This window comes from Ambystoma mexicanum, chromosome 1q (genome assembly GCF_040938575.1).
Source record: "Ambystoma mexicanum isolate Mex_15411 chromosome 1q, UKY_AmexF1_1, whole genome shotgun sequence".
Classification (NCBI taxonomy): Eukaryota; Metazoa; Chordata; class Amphibia; order Caudata; family Ambystomatidae; genus Ambystoma; species Ambystoma mexicanum.
Genome location: NC_090922.1, coordinates 1,298,550,645 through 1,298,575,614, shown reverse-complemented (window position 1 = coordinate 1,298,575,614; position 24,970 = coordinate 1,298,550,645). Strand labels below are relative to the sequence as shown.

At 45.4% G+C, this 24,970-nt stretch overlaps 1 protein-coding gene across 3 annotated transcripts in view; it reads left to right on the top strand.

The window, feature by feature from the left end:
• ACOT11 (acyl-CoA thioesterase 11) overlaps positions 1-24,970 on the top strand; it is a 1,040,268-nt gene that overhangs the window by 791,518 nt on the left and 223,780 nt on the right. For all 3 annotated transcript variants that reach the window (XM_069642127.1, XM_069642125.1, XM_069642126.1), the window contains one exon: positions 1,146-1,290. In XM_069642127.1, the coding sequence (XP_069498228.1) occupies positions 1,146-1,290 (145 nt within the window). The remainder of the gene's footprint in view (positions 1-1,145; positions 1,291-24,970) is intronic.

The following is a 24,970-nucleotide window of genomic DNA, read 5'->3' as shown; positions in this document are numbered from 1 at the left end:
AAGTGTGAAGACACAGACATGTTATAAAAAGCAATAGTACAAAGACAACAGGAAACTGCCCAAAAATGGAAAGTAATCATTGGCACATGAAAAATCTACTGATCTAAAAATAAAATGTGTTTCTTGTTTAGGAAGGCATTCATCAAATATGTAATTATTATTGAAAGGCGATGCACTTGTGGAGAAAAGTAATTAAAGCTAGTGTAAGTACCTTTTTCCGTTCTATGCGTCCTAGCTGAAGAGAGTAAAAAGGAGTTGTGGAGTCTCAGAATTAAATAGACAGACACATTAAAACTCCAATGTTGTCTCATCAGAAAGGGTTTGTTGATATTTATAGAGTAAAGAGGGATCTTGCATTTTCCACAGAGACACGTCAGTAGGTTGCGCACAGAGGAGGTGCCAGTGAGACGTGCACTGGTATGGTGATAAGGGGCATAAGCTTAAAGTTGGTGTCTGCTGGTGGCAGCCACATTAACATGTGTTTATGAATTATTGCCACCAGGGCACTTGAACTTAGGTTGATTGATCAATATAGAAGATGATCACAAGATGGCTGTTTCCGACTTGTGCGGTTGCACGTCTAAATGTAAGAAAACCAAAGGTAAGCTGCTTTGGAAAAAGAAAATGATCGATATGTGGTCAAAATACATGCCTATCCATTGGCCCATTGAAATTCCTGATAAAACTTCTCCTTTAAAGAAGCAAAAACCGGTTTGTACCACCAAATGGACAGGGCTTGGTTTAGGACATTTTTATTGTTGTTATATATCTATGGACTATAACTAAGTCAGTCCTTCTCTTACGGAATTTGACACCTTTCATCCATTTAACAATAGTTTTAAGGGAAATGTTTCCTCTGATAACACGTGATGGTCATAACATGATCAGGATCTTGGACCTGCTATGTAGATCTGTTTAACTTGTAAGTCATAGATTTGAATGCCAAATGGGTCTACTCAACTGTTCTTAGCTCTGAGGCTGTGGAATGCTTTTTTTTCTGAAGAGTTTTGCATTTTGTAAATGTTAGTCATTAAAAGTGTGGAATTACATCAGGAAATATTAGTTTTATGTGAAGCTCATATTCATGTTTTCTAATAGAAACTGTGATTAATTATATTACCTGCTCCCCTGATTTCTCTTTTCAGTATGGAAGTTGGGGTGTGTGTGGAGGCCTACGGCCAACAAGGCGAAGTCAGTAGAAGACATGTCAATAGCGCCTTCATGACCTTTGTTGTATATGATGATAAGAATCAACCGTGCACCCTACCATGCATAAAGCCAGAACCAGGGGTAACCTTTACATTTACATATATATCTTACATTAATGATGCAGTATCTGTTTGTAGTGGGAATTGATGTTTCTGTATGTTTAGTTCTGTTAATGGAGAGTGGCCTTAGTTTAGTTTCATTGACTTCTTTCTGAATTTTTCAATTTTGTGTTGTATCATTTTCTTCAATTTTATTTTTTACTGTTTCACATGCGATTGTATTATAAAGATAACACATTCCTCCATGTAATAAAATAGTTAATGGTATTACGTTTATTGTGAAATTCACAGAGAGAGAGAGAGAGAGAGAGAGAGAGAGAGAACAAAACCTCTATGATCCTCTAACAATCTATGCATTTTTATTGATTCAACAACCTTTATAAACAGTGAGTAATCTTTTTGTTGAGGGTGAATACAATGGTGCAAGAGTTGAAGTGATTTTTCCGCTATGGTCATGACATATATCGGCTTACTCTTCCAGGACAAGATTAATTGAATGAATAGGGTACAGATTACCAGTAAAAGATGCCAATAAGTATTGCTAGTTTATTTTTGATTATTTGAATTTTCTATAAGACCAATGTGGCATCTGCTCTGACCTCTACTTGTTCATATTCATTCTCCTTTCAATTATAAAATATTGGTATGGTGCACTTTATGGCCTAACTGTGAGGCACAGTTTTTTAAGGTGAAGAATGGAAATCCAAGCTTTTATAAAGCCAGCAGGATTACCTTTATATTTATTGAGCATTTCCGTTTGCTCATTGACGTGGCTGTTGATGCCTAATTGCCTAATTGCTATGGGTTGGTTAGTTGTTACATGGTTGGAGAGATTGGGTTTGAATGATTTGCGGGGAAGCTGTGTTGGTGACAGAGTGGGTGTATGGATGTATGCAAATGTTTGTGATATATGTTGATTTTGTCTATTCCTTCATGGTTTGTTCACGTGTGTCTGAGTAAAATGAAATTTATAAGGGCAGTTATGTCAAAGGAATGAGACCTGCTGTGCTTGCATAGAAGACAATTGCAGGAAAACTGTTGCCATAAGCTTGAAGTCTAACATGTTGCCTTGCTGATTAAGGTAACCTCTGCCAAGCTTATTTAATGCCACTAATGATTGCATACTCCTGGGATCCTCATTAGTCAGCCACATTTAACATCTCTGCTTGTGTGTGGGAAAACATTTCAATTTACACATTTCTTGAAAGCCAGTTTGGCTTACTTAGGTTATTCAAAGTTATCACTGAAAAATCAATTTCCCTCCCCTTGGACAAGGCAGGGAAGCTACTCTAGCATTCCATGCTGCACCTCTATTGCAGTTGAAGCAGAGTTAATTTCTCTGACTATAAAGTCCGAATCTCTGAGCACTTCATCAAGCTTTTCATATTTACTCGACCTTAGAAAATATTTTATTGTATTTTACTTTCACTTGATGTGTTTTTTTTTTTATATAACCTATTCTTGTTATGGAAAGTCAACATTGGTGGAGTAAAAGAGTTTTTCTGTTTTATCTCCACACGTGGTTCCTCTAGAGGCATTGTCGGCTTTATTTCATAAATGCTGCTCTTGTGTAGGGGAAGATTTTGTGGAAGGATAAATACTGCATGCATTGCTTGTTTGCCTGCAGAAGGCTGAAGAACTGAGAGGGAATATGATTCCAGTCAAACGGGAAGAAGTCTACTGCGACACACACAGCAACATTAGATTCAGGTCACATGCTGCAAAAAGACCCTAGAGGGGTTATGCCATTATGTGGCAGCCAATGAGAATGGGGGCAATATCATTGATGTCAACGCGTGAAATAAACAGCACGTCCCTCCTCTTGGATCCCGACCCCCGCACATCCAGGCTCGTGTCTGGCGCTGTATTGCTCCACCTTTGTGCACCGAAGCCTCCTCATCAGCTCCTTCCCTTTTGGCACTATTGGAGTTGAGGCCTCATTGGAATCCACTCCTATTTCAAGGGGACGATTCCTCTAAAAGATGACCCACATCTTCAAAGAATGGGATGTCAATGAAGTTGTGGAATTCACTGAGGAGTTCTATGGGTAATGCAAGGGTTTTCTGGACTTGGCTCAAGGCCTCCAGGTGGAAAGTGGTTTGGGCACTTCCCCATAGCTGGATACTCTTCCAGCGCTTTAGCTTGGCATGCCCCACTGTTCCTTTCAGGGGACCATTGCCAAGGTTGCGGAGGCTTTATTTTTGTCCACCTCTAAGCCTTGATTCCCGTATGACCTGACAGTAATTTTGATTGAGGGTCTCCCACAGTCTTTAACCCACCAGTGGACATGCCTGTTTTGGTGGCTTGGGTAGAAGCTAGTGTTAGTCTATGCAGTGAGTTGGAGCCTTGCATTCTCGCCCCCCCTTGGATCCTGCTTTCCTCTCTGCCCACCCCTTGCCGAATAGCTTAGTTGTGGAGGCAGCTACTGCAGCGCCGAAGTAGAGCAAGATGCGGAATGCCATGGAGCCTTGCCTGACGGTGGCCAATGCGAACTATACCTTTGGTCGGTTCCATGTAATAATGTTGCCACAAAAATCTCGCCATGCAAAAATATCGCCGAAAAATGGCCGTTTTGTGTGGCAACATTATTGCATGGATCATGCGGGGGACACTTGCCCCTGTCACCATATATATGGTCACCCAAATAATATCGCCACAACATTTTCCCGGCGATATTATTTACGGCGACCATATATATGGCGATATTATTACCTGATACCCTTTGGTCTGTATGGTTTGATTTTGCAGAAAGTCCTTGGGTCTGAACGTGCAGCTGCCTTCTGCTTTGGTAAGTGTACTTTTCAGTCCTTCCTGCTTTCGCCCACCGTACCAGAGGCAAGGCACTCTCTGGCAAGCGACTGCAGCGTCATCTCCCCCACCAGGGTAGCGGCAAGGGTACTCAGAGAGGTGACTTCACAGCATCTGCCGTCCCCACACTGACTCCGTCTAACCCACTATAAATTAGAGTTCATCCATTCATCGGCTGTTTCGGGGAGGGGTGTCTGTTTGTAGATGAGTGGCCACCTCCAACGTTTTGGCTTTGCAGGTCACTCAGCAAGGTAATTGCCTTTGTTTCTTCTATGCCCAATACCCAATAAACCCCATCCTCCTTTCACTCCTTCCTCACCTTCATACCCACCCATATTGGAGAAGGTCCATCAGCTACTTATAAAGGGTGCCTCTGTTGTGGTGCCTATCTCGGAACTGGGGTGGACATAGTACTCTTTATTTTCTGGTATTGAAGAAAGACTCTGGCTGCGTGCCATCATGGATATGAGACTGTTAAACATATAAATGTGCAAGGACAAGTTCAGGATGGTTACCATAGCCAAGATCCTCCTGGCCTTCAAACCTCTGGACTGGTTGGCGTCCCTGGGTCTCAAGGAAGCCTACTTATATGTGCCAATTCATCACAGGCACAGGAAGTTCCTGCAGTTCTTGGTCAGTAATGCCCACTGCCACTTCAGAGTCCTGCTGTTCAGTGTTTCGTCGGCATCGAGCATCTTCACCAACTTGTTGACGGAAGCTGCAGCTTGGCACAGTAGGTAAAGTGTTCATCTGTTCCCCTACGTAATCAATTGGCTCATTCAGGCCTACATCCCGGACCTGGCTTCGTAACCTCTGTACGGCACATGTACACAGTTTGGGTTACTGCTATCTCAGTACCTCTGATTCATTGGACACCTGCTTGGGCTTTCCCTCCCAAGGATCGAGTGGTGAAAATACTTCAGATGCTGCCTGTTTTACATTGCCAGAGACTGGTCTCAGCCTTTACGTTCTGAGTCTTCTGGGCTCATTGCCTCCTGCTTTCTGGTGATGCTTGAAACCCAGTTGTTTGAGGTTGCTTCTTGGCTTCTTTGTTGTCAATAGTCTCAGTACCATGGCAATATGTCAGATCTTTTGCAGATCTAGGATCTTGTGTCTCGATCTTCTGTGGATGTTCCTGCAAAGCTACGTACTGAGAGAGGTATTGCTTATGCAACCCTTGCCCCAACTGACGGTATTCATGGATGTGTCCTTGAAGGACAGCAGCGCACGCCTTCAGGACCTTTCATTAAGCGAACTCTGGTCTCCTAAAGAAGCTACATAGAACACTGATTTGCTGGAGCTATGGTTGTTCTGACAGGTGTCCGATTGCCTTGCTCCACAGACTGTAATGGGCCTGAGGGGTAACTCAGTGGTGTTGCACTGCCTCAACAAACCCGGGTGGTGTTGGGGGTAATTTCCTTTGGGCAGAGAAGCAGTAGGACTGTGGTTCTGGAGAGCAATGTGGCTCTAATGGTGGCCCATCTTGATGTGATGGTGAATGTCATAGTGTATGCCTTCATCAAACAGACTTCGGCTTCCCATGAGTGGGAGCCCTACCAGGAAGTTCTGGAGTAGATCTTCTCTTTTTGGGGACACCCTAAGAGGACCTCTCATCTTCCAGTTCGAACATGCAGTGTAAATTGTTCTGCTTCAGAGTTTCCTCAGCATGGATCTCTCTAACGATGCTCTGACAGTTGAGTGGAGCTTCGATCTCCTCTCTGTTCCCAACGATCTCGGTCACGCCTCTATTTCTCAAGAGACTTTGGCTGATCAGGACTAGGCTGATTCTGAGGGCTCCAGACAGGGGCTGGAGGACGTGGTAACTCCATGGTGCCTTCCAGCAAGGGTGGGCCTGCTCTCCCACTTGTGTGTGGCAGGAAAGGGGCCGATACCTGGTTCTCCATCTGTGCCTCCTCTTCCTGAACCATAAGGCTTGACTGCTGAGAGGATGAGGAGTGGGACTAAATGCAGGCCACCAAGTCCATGTATGCCTGCAGGTGCCATACATTCTTTGCCTAGTGTCGGGAGAGAGGTCTGGACCCTTTCATCTGTTCTACAAATGCACTGTGAAAGGGTTCCTTGCTGCCATTGTGGTCATGGTATGGATTTAATGGATACAGCGTAAAACACTAATGATCTAGTAAATGTTTCTAATCAAATATTCATCTATATTGACTTTAAAATAACACGCTACTCAAGAATAGACACAGTAGAAGTTCACACAACAATTCTTTGTGCCTCCTTCTCTCCCTTTCCATCTTGTCCTGAAAGAGTCTAAGATGATAAATATGTCAAGACCATAGCGGAAACATCACTCAAACTCTTGCACCATCGTACTTAAATTATGAATACATTTGGTTTTACATTTTTTGGCCATTTATTATTTGTTTCTCTCATATGAAACTGAAAATTCATGCTACTACAAAAATAAACCCTGGATTTTTAAACCCTTTTTTATACCAGTTTTTAGCAATTATTGAGATTGTATAATTGTATTCTATTGTTGCCTTTGCTGATAGTTTTCTCTTTTACGTCTTGCCTTCTCCAGACAACATAAGACCCCTTTTGTCATAGTCGCATTGTGCCATATTTGCAAGGGCTATGGTTTGGTCTAAATCAGATTGTGATCTTCAATTGGGAAGGACAAGAGCCCATTCCTCTGTTGTTGCATCAGCTTCTGGAGAAGCACGTTCCCTCATCCACATCTGACGCACCCGTGGGTGAGAATATTAGACATCGAGGCCTGTGCATGATGATTTACGGGGTTGCTGTTGGTACTCTTGTTCAGAAGGGAATTGCCATAGCATTTTGGTGCTGGACTGCCCATGTGGGCGGGACAAAGACTGATATGCAAATGGATATTTCCCATCTGTGAAAGGTACAGTGAGCAAAGAGTAGATGACTGCAAACTCTCAAAGTGGTTAAAAACCACTGAACAGGTTATCATGCCGTCTTCTTTCGAGAGAGGGGCGCCTGCTACCTTTTTTGTATCTGTGCATGATGATGCACTGTAGTTTCCATCAAGAAGGAAACGCCAGCTTTGCCCGTCGTTCTCTGATGAACTTCTGACCTAATAGTTGTTTTTACTGTGATCTACAGCCTCGAAAATGGCCGCCGGCAACTTTGTGTATGCACTGCTAAGCAACGATTAAATCTGTTCCTAGCGCCACTATAGGTCCTTTTGTCCTACTTTACCTGGCTACCCACACCGGATGGCGAGAGCCAGCCTTCCGCCATAAGGCCCCGACACAAGGATAACTCCTGTCTTCGCTAACTCCTGTCTTCGCCTGTATGTGCCTTTGGTGCCATAGGCGCTGCCTGTTTACCGCCCGATCATCCATTCTTACGCAAATTAACCTGCAGCAATCTCGAACAGAGTCTAAAATCTTGATCATATAGCACAGCTGGCCACAATATCCAACGCCTCCATGCCTCCAACTTGCCTGCAATTGAACTTGTTCATCCCCAGCAGAACTATTACACGCCTCACTTATGTGTAGATTGCAGTTCGCTCATCAGCAGTGTCCTGCGTTACAAACGTTGACCTCAACTTTTACAAACTTTACAGCTTCGCAATATGCATTTTCTTATAGCATTACATTAGCCCATGTTTCTACCAGCTATGCTATTAATTATGCATTAGCTCAGTACCAGCACATGTTCTTACTAACCACACTTGTTAACACTGTATTAGCCCTGCACTAGCCTATATTCGTATTTGAACTATTGTCTGTTGTACTAGCCTAGTCCGATGCACACTGATGTTATCTGAACTATTGATGCCATTTCTACTAGCCTAAAACCACTACACACTGCTATCACTTGAACCAGCCCTGGCTTGCACATACTGACACCATTTCAACTTGCCTTGACCTATGTACATAGTTACTATCTGTATTAGCCAGACCTAGCTGCCTTCTGTACCAGCTTAGACTTGCATACTGCTCCTATCGGATCTAGCCTAGACCCTGCTTCACCACTGCCCCTTAAACCAGAAGAACACCCTTTGTCTTACCCACGAGACATGACATCCCCCACAACCATTCCAACCCTATACCACCTAATCATGCGCACTGCACTCACATCCCTAACCATAATGACTATCTCAACTCACGGTATCAGTCTTGAGCTCACCACAATGGACCTCATGTTCCTCTACCGAGCTCTACCAGAGGCAGCAAATGGAGAAACAATAGACTAGGATCCCGACTACCGAAGCCACCATCAGTCTATCACATGCACAGCCGTTCTGATCTGAAGGCTACACATTCGTCATGCTTCACCTCTAAAATTGAACCTAACCTTAGTCGAAAGTCCTGTTCCAAATCCTAGGACGCAACCACCATCATCAATAAAAAAACCCACTAACTAAAGAAACGCACACCCTCAAGGGAGGCCTCATCAACGCTAGATCACTTGTAGCCCATGCATAGGAAATTGCACATATTAGCACCTGCAACAAATTAGACTTCTTAGCGGTTACCGAAACATGGCTTCACAAAGCAGCCGGACCTGCCCTAATGTTAGCAATTCCAATGAACTTCACCATCTTTAGAAAAGATAGAGAAACTTCCAAAGGAGGCAGCCTGGCACTCATTTGCAGAGTTGACCTTCCCATCAAAGAGATAGATCTCATGCCTATGCCTTCAGCGTAACTACTTTCACTAAAAATAGTGATTTCCCTTTCACATACTATCACTATGCCCCTAATCTACAGGCCTCCTGGCCCACTAGGAACATTTGAAGATGACAGAACTACCCTCCTGAATACGAACGCCAAACTAGTGACACAAATTATATTACTCGACAACTTTAACTTGGGCCATAACGACCCTAAAGACGCTAATGCCTCCATCCTAGCTAACACGATTACGGAAGCGGGGTTTCACCATCAGGAACAACGGCCCCACTCACTCTAAAGGTCACACCTTGGACTGGGTAATTGACATCAACTGCACTTCCCGCATCACTTCCATTGAACCTTGCATCTGGACCGATCATTATTTGATCTCCCTTACCATTGATGATATCCCCCAATCCAAGGCAACTAAACTTACGGCACCTCCAGCTCTTAGTAGAGGTAAAAATATTTAACTATCTCGAATCTCCTACCACTGATTCAGCCCATCACCAACCACTCCTACCAACTCGCCAATCCTAATGTATTGGTCGACCTGTATAATAACACCATCAACACAGCTATAAATGCCATAGCACCGTTGAAACTGAGCAAAGCTAAACCTTTGGCTCATCTTAACACGTGTTTCACCCCTACTCTAAAAGCCTTGCACAAAGAAAAGACTAGCAGAATCTTGCTGGTAAAAACACCATCACCACAAAACAAAAATCTCCTTTCATCCCTCACGAACAGATACAAGAAGGAAATTATACAATCAAAAAAAGAAACCTTCAATGATGGAATAAAAAAAGCCAATTCAAGTACCAGGGAAATCTTATCTATCCTCAGAGAATTAGAATCTCCTACTGCACCAGCAGACTCGTGCACTAAAGATAAAGCTTGGTGTACAAACATCCAAAACGCTTTATGCAACAAAATCACCATGCTACAAGACAAAATATCGGCCAAAAAAAACCTCCCTCCATAAGATTGCGCTTACATCTCAAGAAGCCATCTTAGAAGAACTTGCCATCAACCAAACTAAACCACTTAACCAATTCAACTTCAGGTCTATCTCCACTATGGAAGCTAAAAATGTCATCTCGTCACTTAAACCCTCTCGATGCCTTGGTGACACATGTCCAGCCTCCATTATCAAAGAAGCTGCTCAAGACCTAGCTCCGTTCATCACCTCCTTTATCAACTCATCCTTTAAATTCTGCTGTGTCCCAAACAACCTCAAAGATGCTTCGATACTACCTCTCCTAAAAAAAAAAAATGAACTTAGACCCTAGTGTCCCAACAAATTATAGGCCTATAACGACAGTTCCCGTTCTCCTGAAAATCTTAGATAAAGCTGCATATGTACAGATTCAATCCTACCTGGAGATCAACAATCTACTGGGTACGAGACAATCGGGATTCAGACCCAGACATGGAACTGAGACAGCCCTTCTCGATCTCAAGAATCAATTGGATGAACGTAAAGACAGAGGAGAAACCTCCATTCTCTTACTTGCTGCTTTTGATTTGGTTGACCATAACATTTTATGTAACCACCTCAATTCAGCTGCCAACTTCCCCACAGAGGCCACTACATGGATAAATTCCTTTCTGGATAATAGAATTATAAGATTCTTCGTACCCTCGTCAGCAGCAGACCCAGTACCCATCACATGTGGTGTCCCACAGGGGTCTTGTGTCTCCCCTACTTTGTACAATATATTTACAAAGCCGCTCTTTGACTTATTGGGCAATCTGGGTGTCTCATACACAAATTATGCAGATGACACCCAGATCCTTATCCCAATCCAGGGAGATTATGACAGACACCAACCTCATAAACAAAATTTCTGATGTTTGTTAATCTGCTTAGAATCACATGCTGTGCATAGGTCCGACATCCAGTGGTCACTGCGGAGTATTGCATTTTGTTTTTCGTAGTCGAAAAGGGGACGTCGACAAGGCGTGTCTGTAACACTATCCCTATAGTGACGTGTGTAGTACCCACAATCCCTCACGCGTCGAGGTCCCTCAGATTGTTTTTTTCCGCCCAGCTAATGGTCGCCTTTACGCGGAGCTCCTCGAGAGACATTGCAGATTTCATCTCCTCGACCTTTGGTCGTTTTCCTATATTAATATAGAACATATCGATCCCCCCCTCGACGCTGTTGTGAAGCTGTCTCCGCCGAGCAAGATCTTCGACGGAGGGGATGAGCGGAGGAGATCCTTCGGCGTTGCCGAACACGTGGCCTGGCCTCGCAGGCCAAACACAGTAGGGAGAGTGGGGGTCGTGGGACATCTCTAATTCTTTTCTGAGAATGCCTTTCCTTTTCCCCTTCCTTTCCCTTGGGGTGGTCATCACGTTTTATTGCCTCGGCTATGGAGAGGACACCCTTTAGGTTTTGCCCGCTTTGCAAGGGCAAGTTTACTTGGAAGGACAAGCATTTACAGTGTAACCGCTGCTTGCCCCTCGATCACAAGGAGGAAGGTTGCACGGCTTGTCGGCTTCTTAAGCCGAAGACTCTAAAAGACCGTAGGGTCAAAAGGTGGGCGGCCTACGCTATGTCGAAGGCCGACGCTCCACCCACCGTCGCTACCTCCGACAGTGACGAGGAACGTGATACCACGACCTCCGCTACGGAAGTCGTAAACCCCTCTAGGGAGCGCACACGCGCTTAGTCGTCTGTCCCCGGCCCCGACGGGCTCGGCTCACGCCCTGCTTATGGGGATGAACACCCCGGCGACACTGACGCACACAAGACCACACATAAGCACACAACCCAGGGCTCTTCTTTGCCAAGGGCAAAGAGAGCATCAGCGCCCAAGGAGACGCAGGTTTCACCGGCGGCCTCCTCGGACCGTTCGGGTTCGAAGCCCCTCTCGCAACCGCAGCCGCGACCAGCAGCTGGGCTTTCGGCAAATAAGGGCGCCGCCCCCAAATCATCGGCCTGAGCGCATCAGCAGAAAGCGCACACCGCCGTAGAGCGTTCGACACCCATAACGTCGAAACCACAGCTCTCCGCTGACAAACGAGTCGCTGAGAGCTTGGCGAGGATCGTGGTAGCCGACGCCCAGAAGCGTACGCCGAAAGACGCGTCGAGCGTTACGCAAAGGTCGAAAGACACGCCGAAAACACAGGGACAATCTCCTTCAGTCGAAGGGATTTCCAGCACACATGAAGGCTTTTCGGAGGGCGACGGGACACTTTCCTCGACGTTAAGGGAGAGGTCGAGCCGTTTTCAGCTACAAGACACCAATATTCCTCCGCTAGACCGCTCAGGGGTACCCCATGAAACCATGGAGAGGCTCCATCTATGCATGGAAAGAATGGAGAGGTTTATGAATGCCCAAAACCCTCCCACTCCATAAGAGAAGGGCCTCAGGAGGACCCCAGGGCCAAAATTCCAAGATTAGGCAATCCCCACCAGGACACAGGCTCAGACTTCCACAGTGTGTATGACCTCACTGGGGAAGAACATTATTTTGAGGAAGAGGTAGAGGATGAGTTTATGGACGAGGACCAGGAGGAAGGTCTGGAAGGCAGCCCAGACTTGGTAGGGGAAGGCTTCGGAGAAAATCCAGACTAAGGACCTTCTCACCCCTGGCAATCACCATCTATATATTCCGACACTGATGGCCTGAACCTAAATCCTCCTGACATCTCACCTGGTAGAAACACGTCTCCCATTGACGATCAACCCACATTTAATGCCCTGTTGCGTAAAGCAGCAGCACACTTCGAACTGGACACTGGGGAGCTCTCCCCTGAATTAGACTTTGTAGAAATGGTAATTAAGGAGAAACCCCCAGTTAGTCAGACAATTCCCCTCCTTGCTTCTGTGAGGAGAAGAATCATCCCTTCCCTGTCCACACCCGCACTAATCAGAGGGGTCAATCCTAGGATTGAAAAACTTTTCACTCCTTCACCCTCAGACCCGCTGTACATCAGGGGACATTCCATTCCAGATTCCCTGGTAGTAACCAACACAAGAAAGAGGGCAGGGGTACCACTTTCCACCAGTGAGGCACCACCTGACAAGGAGGGCAAGCGGTTATATGCCCTTGCAAAAAGAGTTACATCCTCGGCCGCCTTTTCGGCAAGAATTGCCAACAACAATTCTTTGCTCGCTAGCTATGCGGACGCGCAGTGGGCCAAACTGCGCAAAGACGCCGAAGAAGCGCCGGAACCATTACGTACACGCCTGCTTTCAACTATTGCGGAAGGAACCCAGGTAAACCAGAGTATTGTAAAGAGCTCTCTGGATGCGGCAGAAACTGCGGGACGCTCCCTAGTTCAGGGAATAGTCCTAAAACGACACGTATGGCTGCGCAACTCAGGGTTCAAACCGGAGACACAGGCGTCTTTAATAAACAAACCTGTTGAAGACTCTAACCTCTTCGGGAAAGCGGTGGATGAGGCTTTGGAGATGGCTAAAAAAGAGTTCGATACTATCAAAACTCTGGACCAAATCTCTAAGCCCTCTACCAGGTGCGGCTACGGCAACAAACGCTTTTTTCGTGGCCAACGCCAACAACAAAACCAGCAGCAACAGTACCCTGCCACCAATTTCCAGACCATTAGTGGCCAGTACAGCCAAAGAGGACAGCGCCGGGGCAAAGGAAGAGGGTGAGGGTCCACCCCCAGAGGTTCCCAAGCCCCTAACAACACCAAGTGACGCGAAGATTCGCGTCCCCTCCCATGGAACACCGGTCGGGGGCCGGATAACATCCTTTCTTCCAGCATGGGAGGGTATAACGTCAGACCGCTGGGTACTTTCCACCGTAGCCCACGGATACTGCATCGAATTCAACAGTTCCCCAACATACAAACCCCGAGGGGACGAAGCATGTCACCGGAACATCTTGCCATCCTTCTACAAGAAGTACAACAACTGCTGGAAAAAGGAGCCATAGAGGTCGTGCTGCTAGCTCAGGTAACGGAAGGTATTTATTCAATGTACTTCCTTGTACCCAAAAAGGATCTAACCATGCGCCCTGTATTAGATCTGCGCCCAGCGAACAAGTTCATCAAACCCCAAAAGTTTCGTATGGTGACCTTACAGGAAGTGATCCCACTGCTTTCACAGGGAGATTACATGACAACATTGGACATGAAAGATGCATACTTTCATATTTTAATGTTGCCAGCGCACAGAAAATACCTCCGGTTCATGATAGAGGGCAAACACTACCAGTTCAGAGTGCTACCCTTCGGCATAGCATCAGCACCGAGGGTATTCACGAAGGTACTGGAAGTGGCAGCGGCCCACCTGCGCAGGTTGTCCATCCCAGTTTACCCTTACCTCGACGACTGGCTCATAACAGGGGATTCTTACGAAACATGCTTCTCCAATACCCAAAAGATTGTAGACCTTTTGTTCCAGTTGGGCTTCTCCATCAACGAAAAGAAGTCCAGCCTAGACCCCAGCCAAATCAAACAATTCCTAGGGGCTCTAATTCAAACAAAGGACGGCCTCGTCTTCCCCTCCAAAGAGAGGGTCCAAAACATGTTGTTTCAGATCCCTCAATATGTGACCGGTCGAGAGGTGACGGTACGCAAAGCAATGCGCTTGCTAGGCATGACGGCGTCGTGTATTCATTTGGTACCTCACGCGCGCCTGCGCATGCGCCCAATGCAAGAGTGGCTCAACAGCCAGTGGTGTCAGGCCAGCGGACTATGGGACGACCTAGTGGTGGTCTCGCAGGCCTTAGTTCTCTCGCTACGGTGGTGGACAAAGGAAAACCTGGAAAAAGGGAAACCCTTTGCCACACCCGCGGCGGAAGCCACTCTAACCACAGACGCATCCCTCACAGGATGGGGGGCTCACCTATCCCATCAAACCGCTCACGGCGAGTGGACTCCGAACGTAGCATCCAAACACATCAATCTTCTGGAGCTACTAGCGGTGTTCAAGGCGCTAAAAGCCTTCAAGGAACACCTACAAGGCAGGACAGTGATGGTCCTTACAGACAGCACCACAGCCATGTATTACATCAACAAAAAGGGGGGAACCCACTCTCCAGGACTGTCCAAACTGGCCCAAAACATATGGAAGTGGGCTCTCAAACAGAATATGTTCCTTCTGTCACAACATGTACCAGGGGAACTCAATCTACTGGCAGACAAACTCAGCAGAGATTTCCCCCTACCCGAAGAGTACGAATGGCGACTGCACGAAGACATCGTCTTCGTCTTCACGCAATGGGGGTTCCCAGAAATAGACCTGTTCGCAACCCTGGAGAACTCACAATGCCAAAGTTACGCCTCCAGGTACCCCCAGAACCAATCCAAGGGGAACGGTCTGTCGATTCAATGGTCAGGGAGATTTGTTTACGCTTTTCCCCCGACTCCCCTTCTCAACAGGGTAGTGCACAAGATGCACCAGGAACAAGTAACCATGATACTGGCGGCCCCAATGTGGGCCCGATAGCCATGGTTCGCTCACTTGATGGAGATGTCTCTATCTCCCCCAGTGAAACTCCCCTGCCCGTACAACATGCTGTCACAAGACAGGGGCAGGACTCTGCATCCATGCCCCCAGAACATGAACTTAGCGGCCTGGCTCCTGAGATCATAGAATTTGGACATCTACAGCTCCCGCAGAGATGCATGGACATCCTCAGGGAAGCCAGAAAACCTAACACTCGCCACTGCTATTCTAGCAAATGGAAGAGATTTGTCATTTGGTGCAGAGGAAAGAGCATCAACCCAATTGACTGCTCTCCCACACATATTATTCTATACCTGACCCACTTATTGGATTCAGGTCTGGTATTCAACTCCATTAAAGTCCACCTAGCGGCACTTTCTGCATACACCACTTCCCAACTCAAAGTGTCGTGGTGGAAGATCCCTGTTATAAAGGCCTTCATGGAGGGAGTAAAGAGAATACACCCCCCGATAGCTGACCCAGCTCCCGGATGGGACCTTAACGTGGTACTTACCAAACTCATGGGCTCACCATTTGAACCCATGCACAAAGCATCTCTTAAAGACCTCACTCTTAAGACTGCTTTTCTAATAGCTATCACCTCCATCAGGAGAGTAAGTGAACTACAGGCTCTTTCTGTTCTAGACCCCTTTGTTACAGTTCACAAAGATAAAGTGGTTCTACGCACTCACCCAAGGTTTGCTCCAAAATTCATCTCTAAATTCCACGTAAACCAGTCTATAGAACTGCCAGCGTTCTTTCAAAATCCTTCCAACTTGGGAGAGAGGACTCTGCACACACTAGATGTCCGCAGAGCGGTCATGTTCTACATGGAAAGAACCAGACCACTGAGGAAGACTAATCAGTTCTTCGTCTCGGTGGCAGCAGGAAGAGAAGGGGATGCAGTTTCAAAGTCCACTATTTCTAGATGGATTGTTCAATGCATCACTCTCTGCTATACTCTTGCTAAGAGAGAACTGCCCTTTAGGCCAAGAGCACATTCTACTCGAGGCACGGGGGCATCCATAGCATTCATTGCAAATGTTCCCCTTGAGTCCATCTGCAAAGCGGCTACCTGGAGTTCTGTGCACACCTTTACAAAACACTACTGTCTAGATGCACACTCTAGATCTGACTCCCAGGTGGGACAGGTAGTATTAAGACATCTTTTCTCTACTGTTCCTTCTCATAACCAACCGCCAACTCCGGGTACTGCTCGCTAGTCTATGCACAGCATGTGATTCTAAGCAGATTAACAAACATCAGAAGACAATGCATTACTTACCGTAAAAGCATTTCTGATGGTTGTATCTGCTTAGATTCACATGCGCCCACCCTTCCTCCCCCTCGGATGGAAGGAACATAGACATCTTTCTATAATTCTCTCTTTTCTGTACTCACTCACGTCTAGAAGGCTCCCTCAGGGCAGAAAAATACAAACAGAGGGACCTCGACGCGTGAGGGATTGTGGGTACTACACACGTCACTATAGGGATAGTGTTACAGACACGCCTTGTCGACGTCCCCTTTTCGACTACGAAAAACAAAATGCAATACTCCGCAGTGACCACTGGATGTCGGACCTATGCACAGCATGTGAATCTAAGCAGATACAACCATCAGAAATGCTTTTACGGTAAGTAATGCATTGTCATATCAAACTATACAAACCTGGATGGCCACTCACGGATTATGTCTTAATGACGAAAAAAACAAACTCTTAATCATTGGATCCACCAGTAAACTAAACAAACTCCCCAACTTCTACAAAACCATTTCTATTGACGGCATTAAAATCAAAGTCACCAAGGAAGTTAAAACTTTAGGCTTCTACTTCGACTCGGCTCTGAACCTTAACAAGCAAGTAAATGCTACTGTGTCTGCAACAAGCTACACATGCAAACTAATCCACGCATGTAAACCATTTCTGTCTACGGACAACTGTACCACAATTGCATGTGCATTAGTCTTATAAAAACTCGATTCCTGCAATGCAGTCTACCTAGGCACGAGCAAACGCAATAAACTCCGAACACTTCAAAATAATGCCCTAAGAACAACCCTAGGCATTCCCAAAGGCCAGCACATATCTAACAGAAATATCTAACAAAAGGAGAGCTGTCAATTGGCTAGCTATCAATGACTGAAATAAACTCAAAACATTAAACCTAACTTACAAATGCCTTAACAACAAAGCACCTGCATACCTCACCGAGAAATTCACTAAGCACACATCCGAACAAGCTATCAGAAAGGCACAAGCCAACAGTATCAGAATCCTTAACTTTAACATGAAAAGAACAGGCGGTTCCAGCTTCCCGGTACTAGCAGCTCAATTGTGGAACTCCATACCGGACCTCCTAAGAGCTTTGCCTTCCTTCCACTCCTCCAAAACCAAAGTTAAACATTGGTTACATACCAATGACTGCTGATGCTTTACTCCACGACCTGACCTCCGTACCTACACTCTGACAATTCCCTACACAACTACAAGAATCAACAGATGTGTAAGTGCGTATTATTATTACCAATGCACCTCTGTTACATATACATATATTTCTGTAAATCTCTACATTGTTTTACTTTTTACTCTCCTCTATTATGTAATATACTGTAACTGTAAACTCAAAGATGTAATTGTTGCAAATGTAACTTCAAAGATGTAATTAAACCTAAGCCTTCTAAAGCGCCCAGATGCCCGACGGCCCGGTGCGCTCTATAAATAAATAAACAATACAATACAATACAAACAAAAAGTTCAAAGGCAATGGTGTATACAAAGGATTTGCTAAAAAATCTAATGAAGGTCTTAAAATCTTGCAAATTTGGTAGTCGTATTATTACAAACATATACAGATGTCATCATATTACTCCTAACCTCAAGACAGTACACTGGCTCCCCATTGATGGCAGGATTGTTTAAATTACTGGCAATTGTGTACAAAGTCCTTCATGGCACTGCTCTTTTTATTTTAAACAATGATTCTGTCACGCGCCTGCCTTCTTGGTGCTTATGGTCTTCTAGTGTTCTGTTCTCTCTTTCTCTACTTCCTATTTTACCCCGTTGAGTTTGCTTTTTGCTTTGGGTTAACGCTTCCTAGTTTTCCGCTTGCAGTTGCTGCTGCCCTTTTGCCTTGACTTTCCCTCCTTTCTGTCTTTCACCCTTCTCCGCTGTTTACCCTTCTGCTTCTCTTCTGCCTTTCCGCGGCTTCGGAAACTTCTGTCTGTGTTTCCGATTTTTTTCTTCGCCTCGGTGGTTCCTGTCTCTAGCTTTGTATTTTCTTCCATTCTTATTACCCTTCCCTTTCTTGTTGTGCTTCCTGTATTCGGTGGTCCACTCCGCTTCGTGTTCTGATCGGATTTGTCATTGAACATTCTTCTTTGTTTACCTCTTGTGCAGTTTCTTGTTTTCCCTCATACTCCTCGAAGGCTCTGTGTCACGTAGCATTTTCCTCGAAGACTCAGTGTCATGGCGACTATTCCTTGAAGACTCAGTGTCAGGACACATTGGTTCTACCGCGGTCCACAGCGGAACCGCAGGGGCCTCATACAAGAGTTTTTTTTTAAGCCTTTGGCTTTTTTTCCTCATGCTCCTGGCGTTCTCGGAAGGGGGTCCTGTGTTCTCCGACATTGTCAGGCGACAGTGCCTTCCTTCCGGGTAAGGCCGTACCTCTATCAGAAAAAAGAGACCAGCAGAAGGAAAAAGACAAGAAGCCCGAGTTCACGTTTAAAGGATCAGGTGAGGAGAAGGAGGAGGGGGAGTTAACAGATTCAGAGGATCTCATTGTCGAGAAACCCACCACATCTGACGATTCTCATGGCACAACTCCCCGAGACCTCCAATATCTTCATTGCAGTCAATAGTATCAGTCTCTAGTTTTTCAAAAATACAAGCCTTTTAGCGGGTCTTGTATAGGACTGGGAGCAAAGATTTGGTACAACTTGCCTTTAGAAATTAGGCACATTCCGATTTACTGCAGTTTAAGAGGATACATTCTTACTGGTTCAATTCCCATAGAACTTTCTTTCAACACTGGCCCTATTACTCTTAATTCGTGTTTTTTTTTGTTTTGTTATCGGAGTGCTGGGAAACCTTTGGGTGGCAGCGCTTCCTTTACCTTTGAAAATACATTAAATATTATCTTGTAGTTCTTTAAACACAATTTGAAAGATTAATATCCAAGCCTTGAAAAAGGGCACTAATGAAGCAAAGCACAGGTTGGTGAATGCATACTATGACGAATCCTTAGATGTCGTCACTTCTCCCCAAGGCAGAGCCCCTTCCCATGAGGCTAGGGAGGTGAGAATGCGTTTCAATAGTCCGCATGGGAGTGGTACACAGTGGCAGGCTCTCACGGTATCTGGACTTTCCATCGAAAATGAATTCATCAAATTTTATTCATTGAAAATACTTTCCATCGAAATGCATTTTCATTGAATAACATTTGATGGATTTCAGGCTTAGGTTTAAAGTTAGGGCAAGGGTTAGAAATAGGGTTAAGGTTAGGGAAAAGGTTAGAATTGGGGTTAGGGCAAGGTTTGGGTTAGGGTTTGGGTTAGGGTTGGGGGGTGCCCTTGGAGTTTGGGGGGACCCTGCCCCATTAAATAATAAACACTAAAATGTTACATGAAGCTGGCCAGTGCAAAATACTTTGAAGTTTTCAGCCTGGACAGCTCCATGTAACGTTTTAACGTGTAAAATAAATTCATGGAAATGCTTATCTTTTACATTTAAAAGTACATATCCATCGAACTTGTTCATTCCTATATTCGATGGACAAGGTTCGATGGATATGTACTTTTACATGTATTTCCTTCTCGATTAAATGTTTTAGTTGAAAAGACCATAAACCGGCTCTCACGGGGAGAGGTTCCCCCTCTAGAGACAAGGACGATCAACTAAGGAAAACACGGCATTCCAAACCTATACCCACCTCCCATACAGCCAAATATCCCTTACACCCCACCTACATGTTACTTAACCAACCCATGTGTGTGTATAGGGCTGACCTCTATTGTGACAAGGAAGAGGACAGATGACCCATGTAAAGCCTATGCAACTCCAACTGAGACGAAGAAGAGGTACGGAGCCATGGGCTAGCCAATTACACAAGCACACACCTTACCCACCTTACATTTGCACACAATAAACAAACACCGGACCTACTGAACGGATGGTACTAACCAGCTCATACAAAAAAAAACACAATCTACACCTGACAGCACACTAAAACACACACCAACTTAAGGTGTCCTGCATACACCACAGGACGACACTGGACACCCCTGCGGACACAACAAGCCAGTGCGCAAGATTAACCAACCAGCATAACCACACATGATACACACACTGAATAAAAACAATATATAAACCGAGACAGAGTCTTACCACTACGGATAAAACAAACCAGGTGTCTCATCCAACTATCATTCTAACCTCACTAACTCACCCTGCCCTCTTCTCTTGCAGAGCCATGTGAGCACCTGGAGACCCCCCTGGGGTGGTAGCGGTGCGCGGTATAAGTCAACATAACATAACATAAAATGAAGCATACCTGATGGAATGGTAATCACCATTCTAACTTTCAGCAGAGGCAGGACTGGGAGGGTAGGATACAAAATGACAAAGGACTGAGAAGCAGGACGGACTGCCTTGGGGAGAGTCACAGCCAAGGAGGAAGAACCACCCATTCCGGGAGAATTGAAGGAGACTCAGAGGAGAAGAAATCCCTCAGTTCTCGGAGGAACCAAGAACCCGGTGGCGTGGAGCGAACCTAGCACAGCCCTGGGAGCTGGAAGCCGGAACTGGAAAAGAGAAGCCAAGGACTTGAGCCGGCGGGCAGAGAAACACCTGTGCAGTCCTGCGAACGACCGCATGCACACAAGGAGGGTCGGCCGAGCGTCCAGAAGCCCGCAAAGGTGAAGGGCTAGACACTGGTGTTGGTGGGGGCTTGTAAAGCAGGGCCTGGGACCCACATACCGAAACAGCTATCTTCCTTGTGACAGTTCTTGGCGAGAGCAGAAGCCAAGTAGGTCCGAACGAAGTGGAAGAGAAAGCAGGCTATGGGACCCACATAACAAAACAAGGTATCTTTCCTCGTGACAGTACTTGGCCAGAGCGTGTGCCAAGTTGGTCAAAGCAAAACAGAAGAGAAAGCAGGGTCTGGGACCCACATGATCTTACTCACGGCAGCACTTGGCAGGAGAGTGAAAAGGGTGGGCCAAACTAAAAGGCATGGGGAAGGGACTCATTCCCCTTGGCATTGTGATTTACAAAAAACAAGGTGGGTCCTGGGAGTCCCTCTGGCGGACATTAGCCCCGGTTACGAGAGACTTACCCAGATTCTTTAGCTCACTATCTTTCACAGAGGCGAAATATCCCGAACATATCAGTCTTTGTTCTGCTCTGGGGCAGTCCATCACTGAAATGCTAGGCAATTCTCCTCTGAACAAGAGTACCAACAGCAACCCCAGACACGTGTTGCGGTCTGGTTGGACCTCATCAGTAGGGTAGAGCTGTGCCTCTCTAACAATAGTGAGCAAGGGGTCCACGTCTGGATTCCCCAAGTAATTTAGGGTGATATCCAAAGTTAATTAAATTATGCAAAAAACAATGGCGGTCCTGGGAGTCCCTCTGGCGGCCATTAGTTTGGTTACAAGAGCTTTACCCAGATTCTTTAGCTCACTATCTTGCACAGAGGAGAAATATCCCAAACATATCAGTCTTTGTTCTGCTCTGGGGCAGTCCAGCACCACAATGCTAGGCAATTCTCCCCCAAACAAGAGTACCAACAGCAACTCCAGATGTGTTTCGGTCTGGTTGGACAATCCAAGCCTGAGAAAAGGCCAATGGAAGGGAGTCATTCCCCCTGGCATTGTGAATTTCAAAACCAAGCCAGTGAAAAGGCCAGGAGAAGGGAGACATTCCCACTACCACTGTGAACTACGAGATAAGGCTGAGAAAAGGCCTGGGGAAGGGAGTCATTTCCCTGGCACTGTGAAAGTCCAGAGAGCAAGATGCCTGCAGAAGGGAGGCATTCTCGAGGAACCCAATAGTGAAGAAACCACTATGCGCAATAAGAAATGTTGATGTGAGTTGGAAATTTGATCTGGAGCATTGTCTTGTGCTTTGATAAGGGATCAAGACCTAGGGAAGGGAGCCATTCCCTAAGGTAAAAGATTCCACCTAAGAATTGGAATTTACCTTTTGAGTTGGAACTGAGAACTTTGCTACTTATTGACATCTCAGTCTGGAACTTTGTTTTGATACTTTGGAAAGGGATTGAGAGCTGGGGAAGGGAGTCATTCCCTGAGGTAAATGTCCCACCTACAGTTGGAGGCCAAGAAGACCCATTACCTCTTTAGTTTGGTTACAAGTATAAGGGACAAAAGTAGGGTTTTGATACATAACAGATGTATTTGTAAAGCACACGTTCATCCCTGAAGGTGCTTCTTGGTGCTAATAACAGAGGTTTATTGTTACCCAACTTAATGGTACTCATTTTATCGACCTCGGAAAGGATGAAGGGCTGAGTGGACCTACCGGGATACAAACCTGTGACCATGAGGTCAAACACAGGCCCCTGTAGTGGAAGCATTAGTCCACTGAGCCACAGACCTAGCTCCACCAGACACAGGACGGTGGACGCGTAGTTTACATGGAAATCCTGACTGAATCCTTAGTATTTTTGGTTAAGGTAGGGGAAACCCCTCTAGGAGTTAGGGAAAGGTAAGTTTTCTCTTGTATGTATCCTATAATAAACGTTTATGGGAACAACCATGTCACCTGTGTGTTTGTCTCCTCCTTCTGCACCCTTACAATACTTATGATCACAGTGTAGGTATATTGTTGATCACAAGTTGGCCTCTTCTCCAAAAATTATTTGGCTACCATTGAATATATAACATTCATGAATATTGTGCTGCAAGCTATTTGTACTAAGAGTGTTCTCTTCAGCAACAATATGTGCTTTTTAAGAGCATGTGTGACCATCAAAGGAAACTCTGAAGTGCATTTGTTTTGTTTATGTCCATGGATGAACTGTTCACTGCCCTGAGGACACATGCAGCACCACAGCAATGTTTTTTTCTTTCTACGGGGTTCAAAATTGAGGGGAGCTGGGAGCTATTTAGCTTATGCTTCTAGCATAGTAGAGCCTGGTTAGATTAAAACCAACAGCTACCAGGAGCTTCTGTTGGCCCTTAGGGGGAACGTGCACATTGTCATTTATTACAAAACAAAAATGCCTTCCTGTTGCCAAGAGAACTTGGCACCTGCATTTATAGTGTGGGCACTATATAACCCCATCAACTTTATTAATATTTGTGATTGTTATACAAGTCAGTTGTCGAGTGCATTGGGTATTTTATTTCTTGAAAAATATAGTAAATTATAAAGTGCATTAATTGCCAGTAATAAAGTAAGTACAGAGTGCAAATAGTTCTGCATCAGAGATGGAATTGGCCCCAAAAATATTTTCCATTCTTACCCCCAACACACCAAAAGCATAGTCTAGATCCTTGCGTTTTCAAAGATAAATTATTATCTATACACTTACTATTCTCCTAGTCCCAAAATATATTACATGTATTGATATTTCACTACCATGTCAGGCATGCAATACAATAATGGAGATATGATATACCGGTTGGTATCAAAGTTTTGATTCTGTTAAAGACATTGTGGCTAGCATTGTTTCTTTCTCCGGAGTACCTGATAGATCTTCGGAGTGGAAAGGGCCTAGGATTCTCTGAGTTGCTCAGCCTTCTCTAAAAGGCTGACAATGGTCCATTATATCCCGAAATCTTCAAAGCCAAGAGAGGTAGGGAGCCTGCCATCTGGCATGACCTCTGGATCCCTCAGGATGCCTCTGGGGATGTCTGATTGGAAAATCCAAGGAAAGGTCCAAAAGCACTGGAAACCAACCAAAGTTCCACAGAGGTGCAATCATCACCAGTTCCAACTCTTCCCCACAGACATTCACCAGAGCTCTACAAATCATGGCAAATGAGGGAAGGAAATATTGCCTGGTATTAACAAATGTAGGAAGTCTTCCGTGACTGCTGCATCGGGGCATGGCCTCCAACTGAAAAGACATTGAAGCAGTGTATTGAGAGGTGATGCAAAACAATCTGTCATTAATGGTCCCCAGAGGAGTTCCAGCTTTTCGAAGATTGCACAATCCAGTTCTCAGTCACTGCCCTCAACTAGATCTCTGGAATTCCTGCCTGCTACTACATTTGATGGACGTGGACTATATTCTGTTGTCGCCACAGGTCTTCTTGCCAGGATCCCTTCTCAGTCGCAGCCAGGAACCTATATCTCACACCCCACAGTTGATTTAGATAGCAGACCTATGTCGCAAGAATATTCAGGAGGGTACAATAGTGCACTCTACCCTTAGTCATAGCTTGAATGGAAAACAACATTGGCTCGAGTTCTAAGTAGTTGTGCATCAAGAGAGTCTATAGCACCTGTTTAGAACGAGGGCCCAACCTTTGTGCATCTGACTCGATCACCAGATATAATGTTCAGCTAAAGATGACCTTGCTGTTGTAGTTCCACTGTGGCTAGAGAGTCACAACCTACCCTACGAGCTGAAACCTTACAACATAGGTATGAAATTTCTTCAGTCCTTGGTAGTGCAGGGGTCCTGGAAATATAAGCTGAATCACATACAATGACAGTCCAATCACCCAGGCCAATTCCTGGAGGGACAGACAATATTTCTCCAATATGAGATTGACTTTGCTTTTTATCATGTGGCCCATCTCTGGCAGCCCTTTCAGCGTGGCTCAAGAGAATTTACTGTAACCTCTAAGCTGTCCCTCTCCTGTACCTG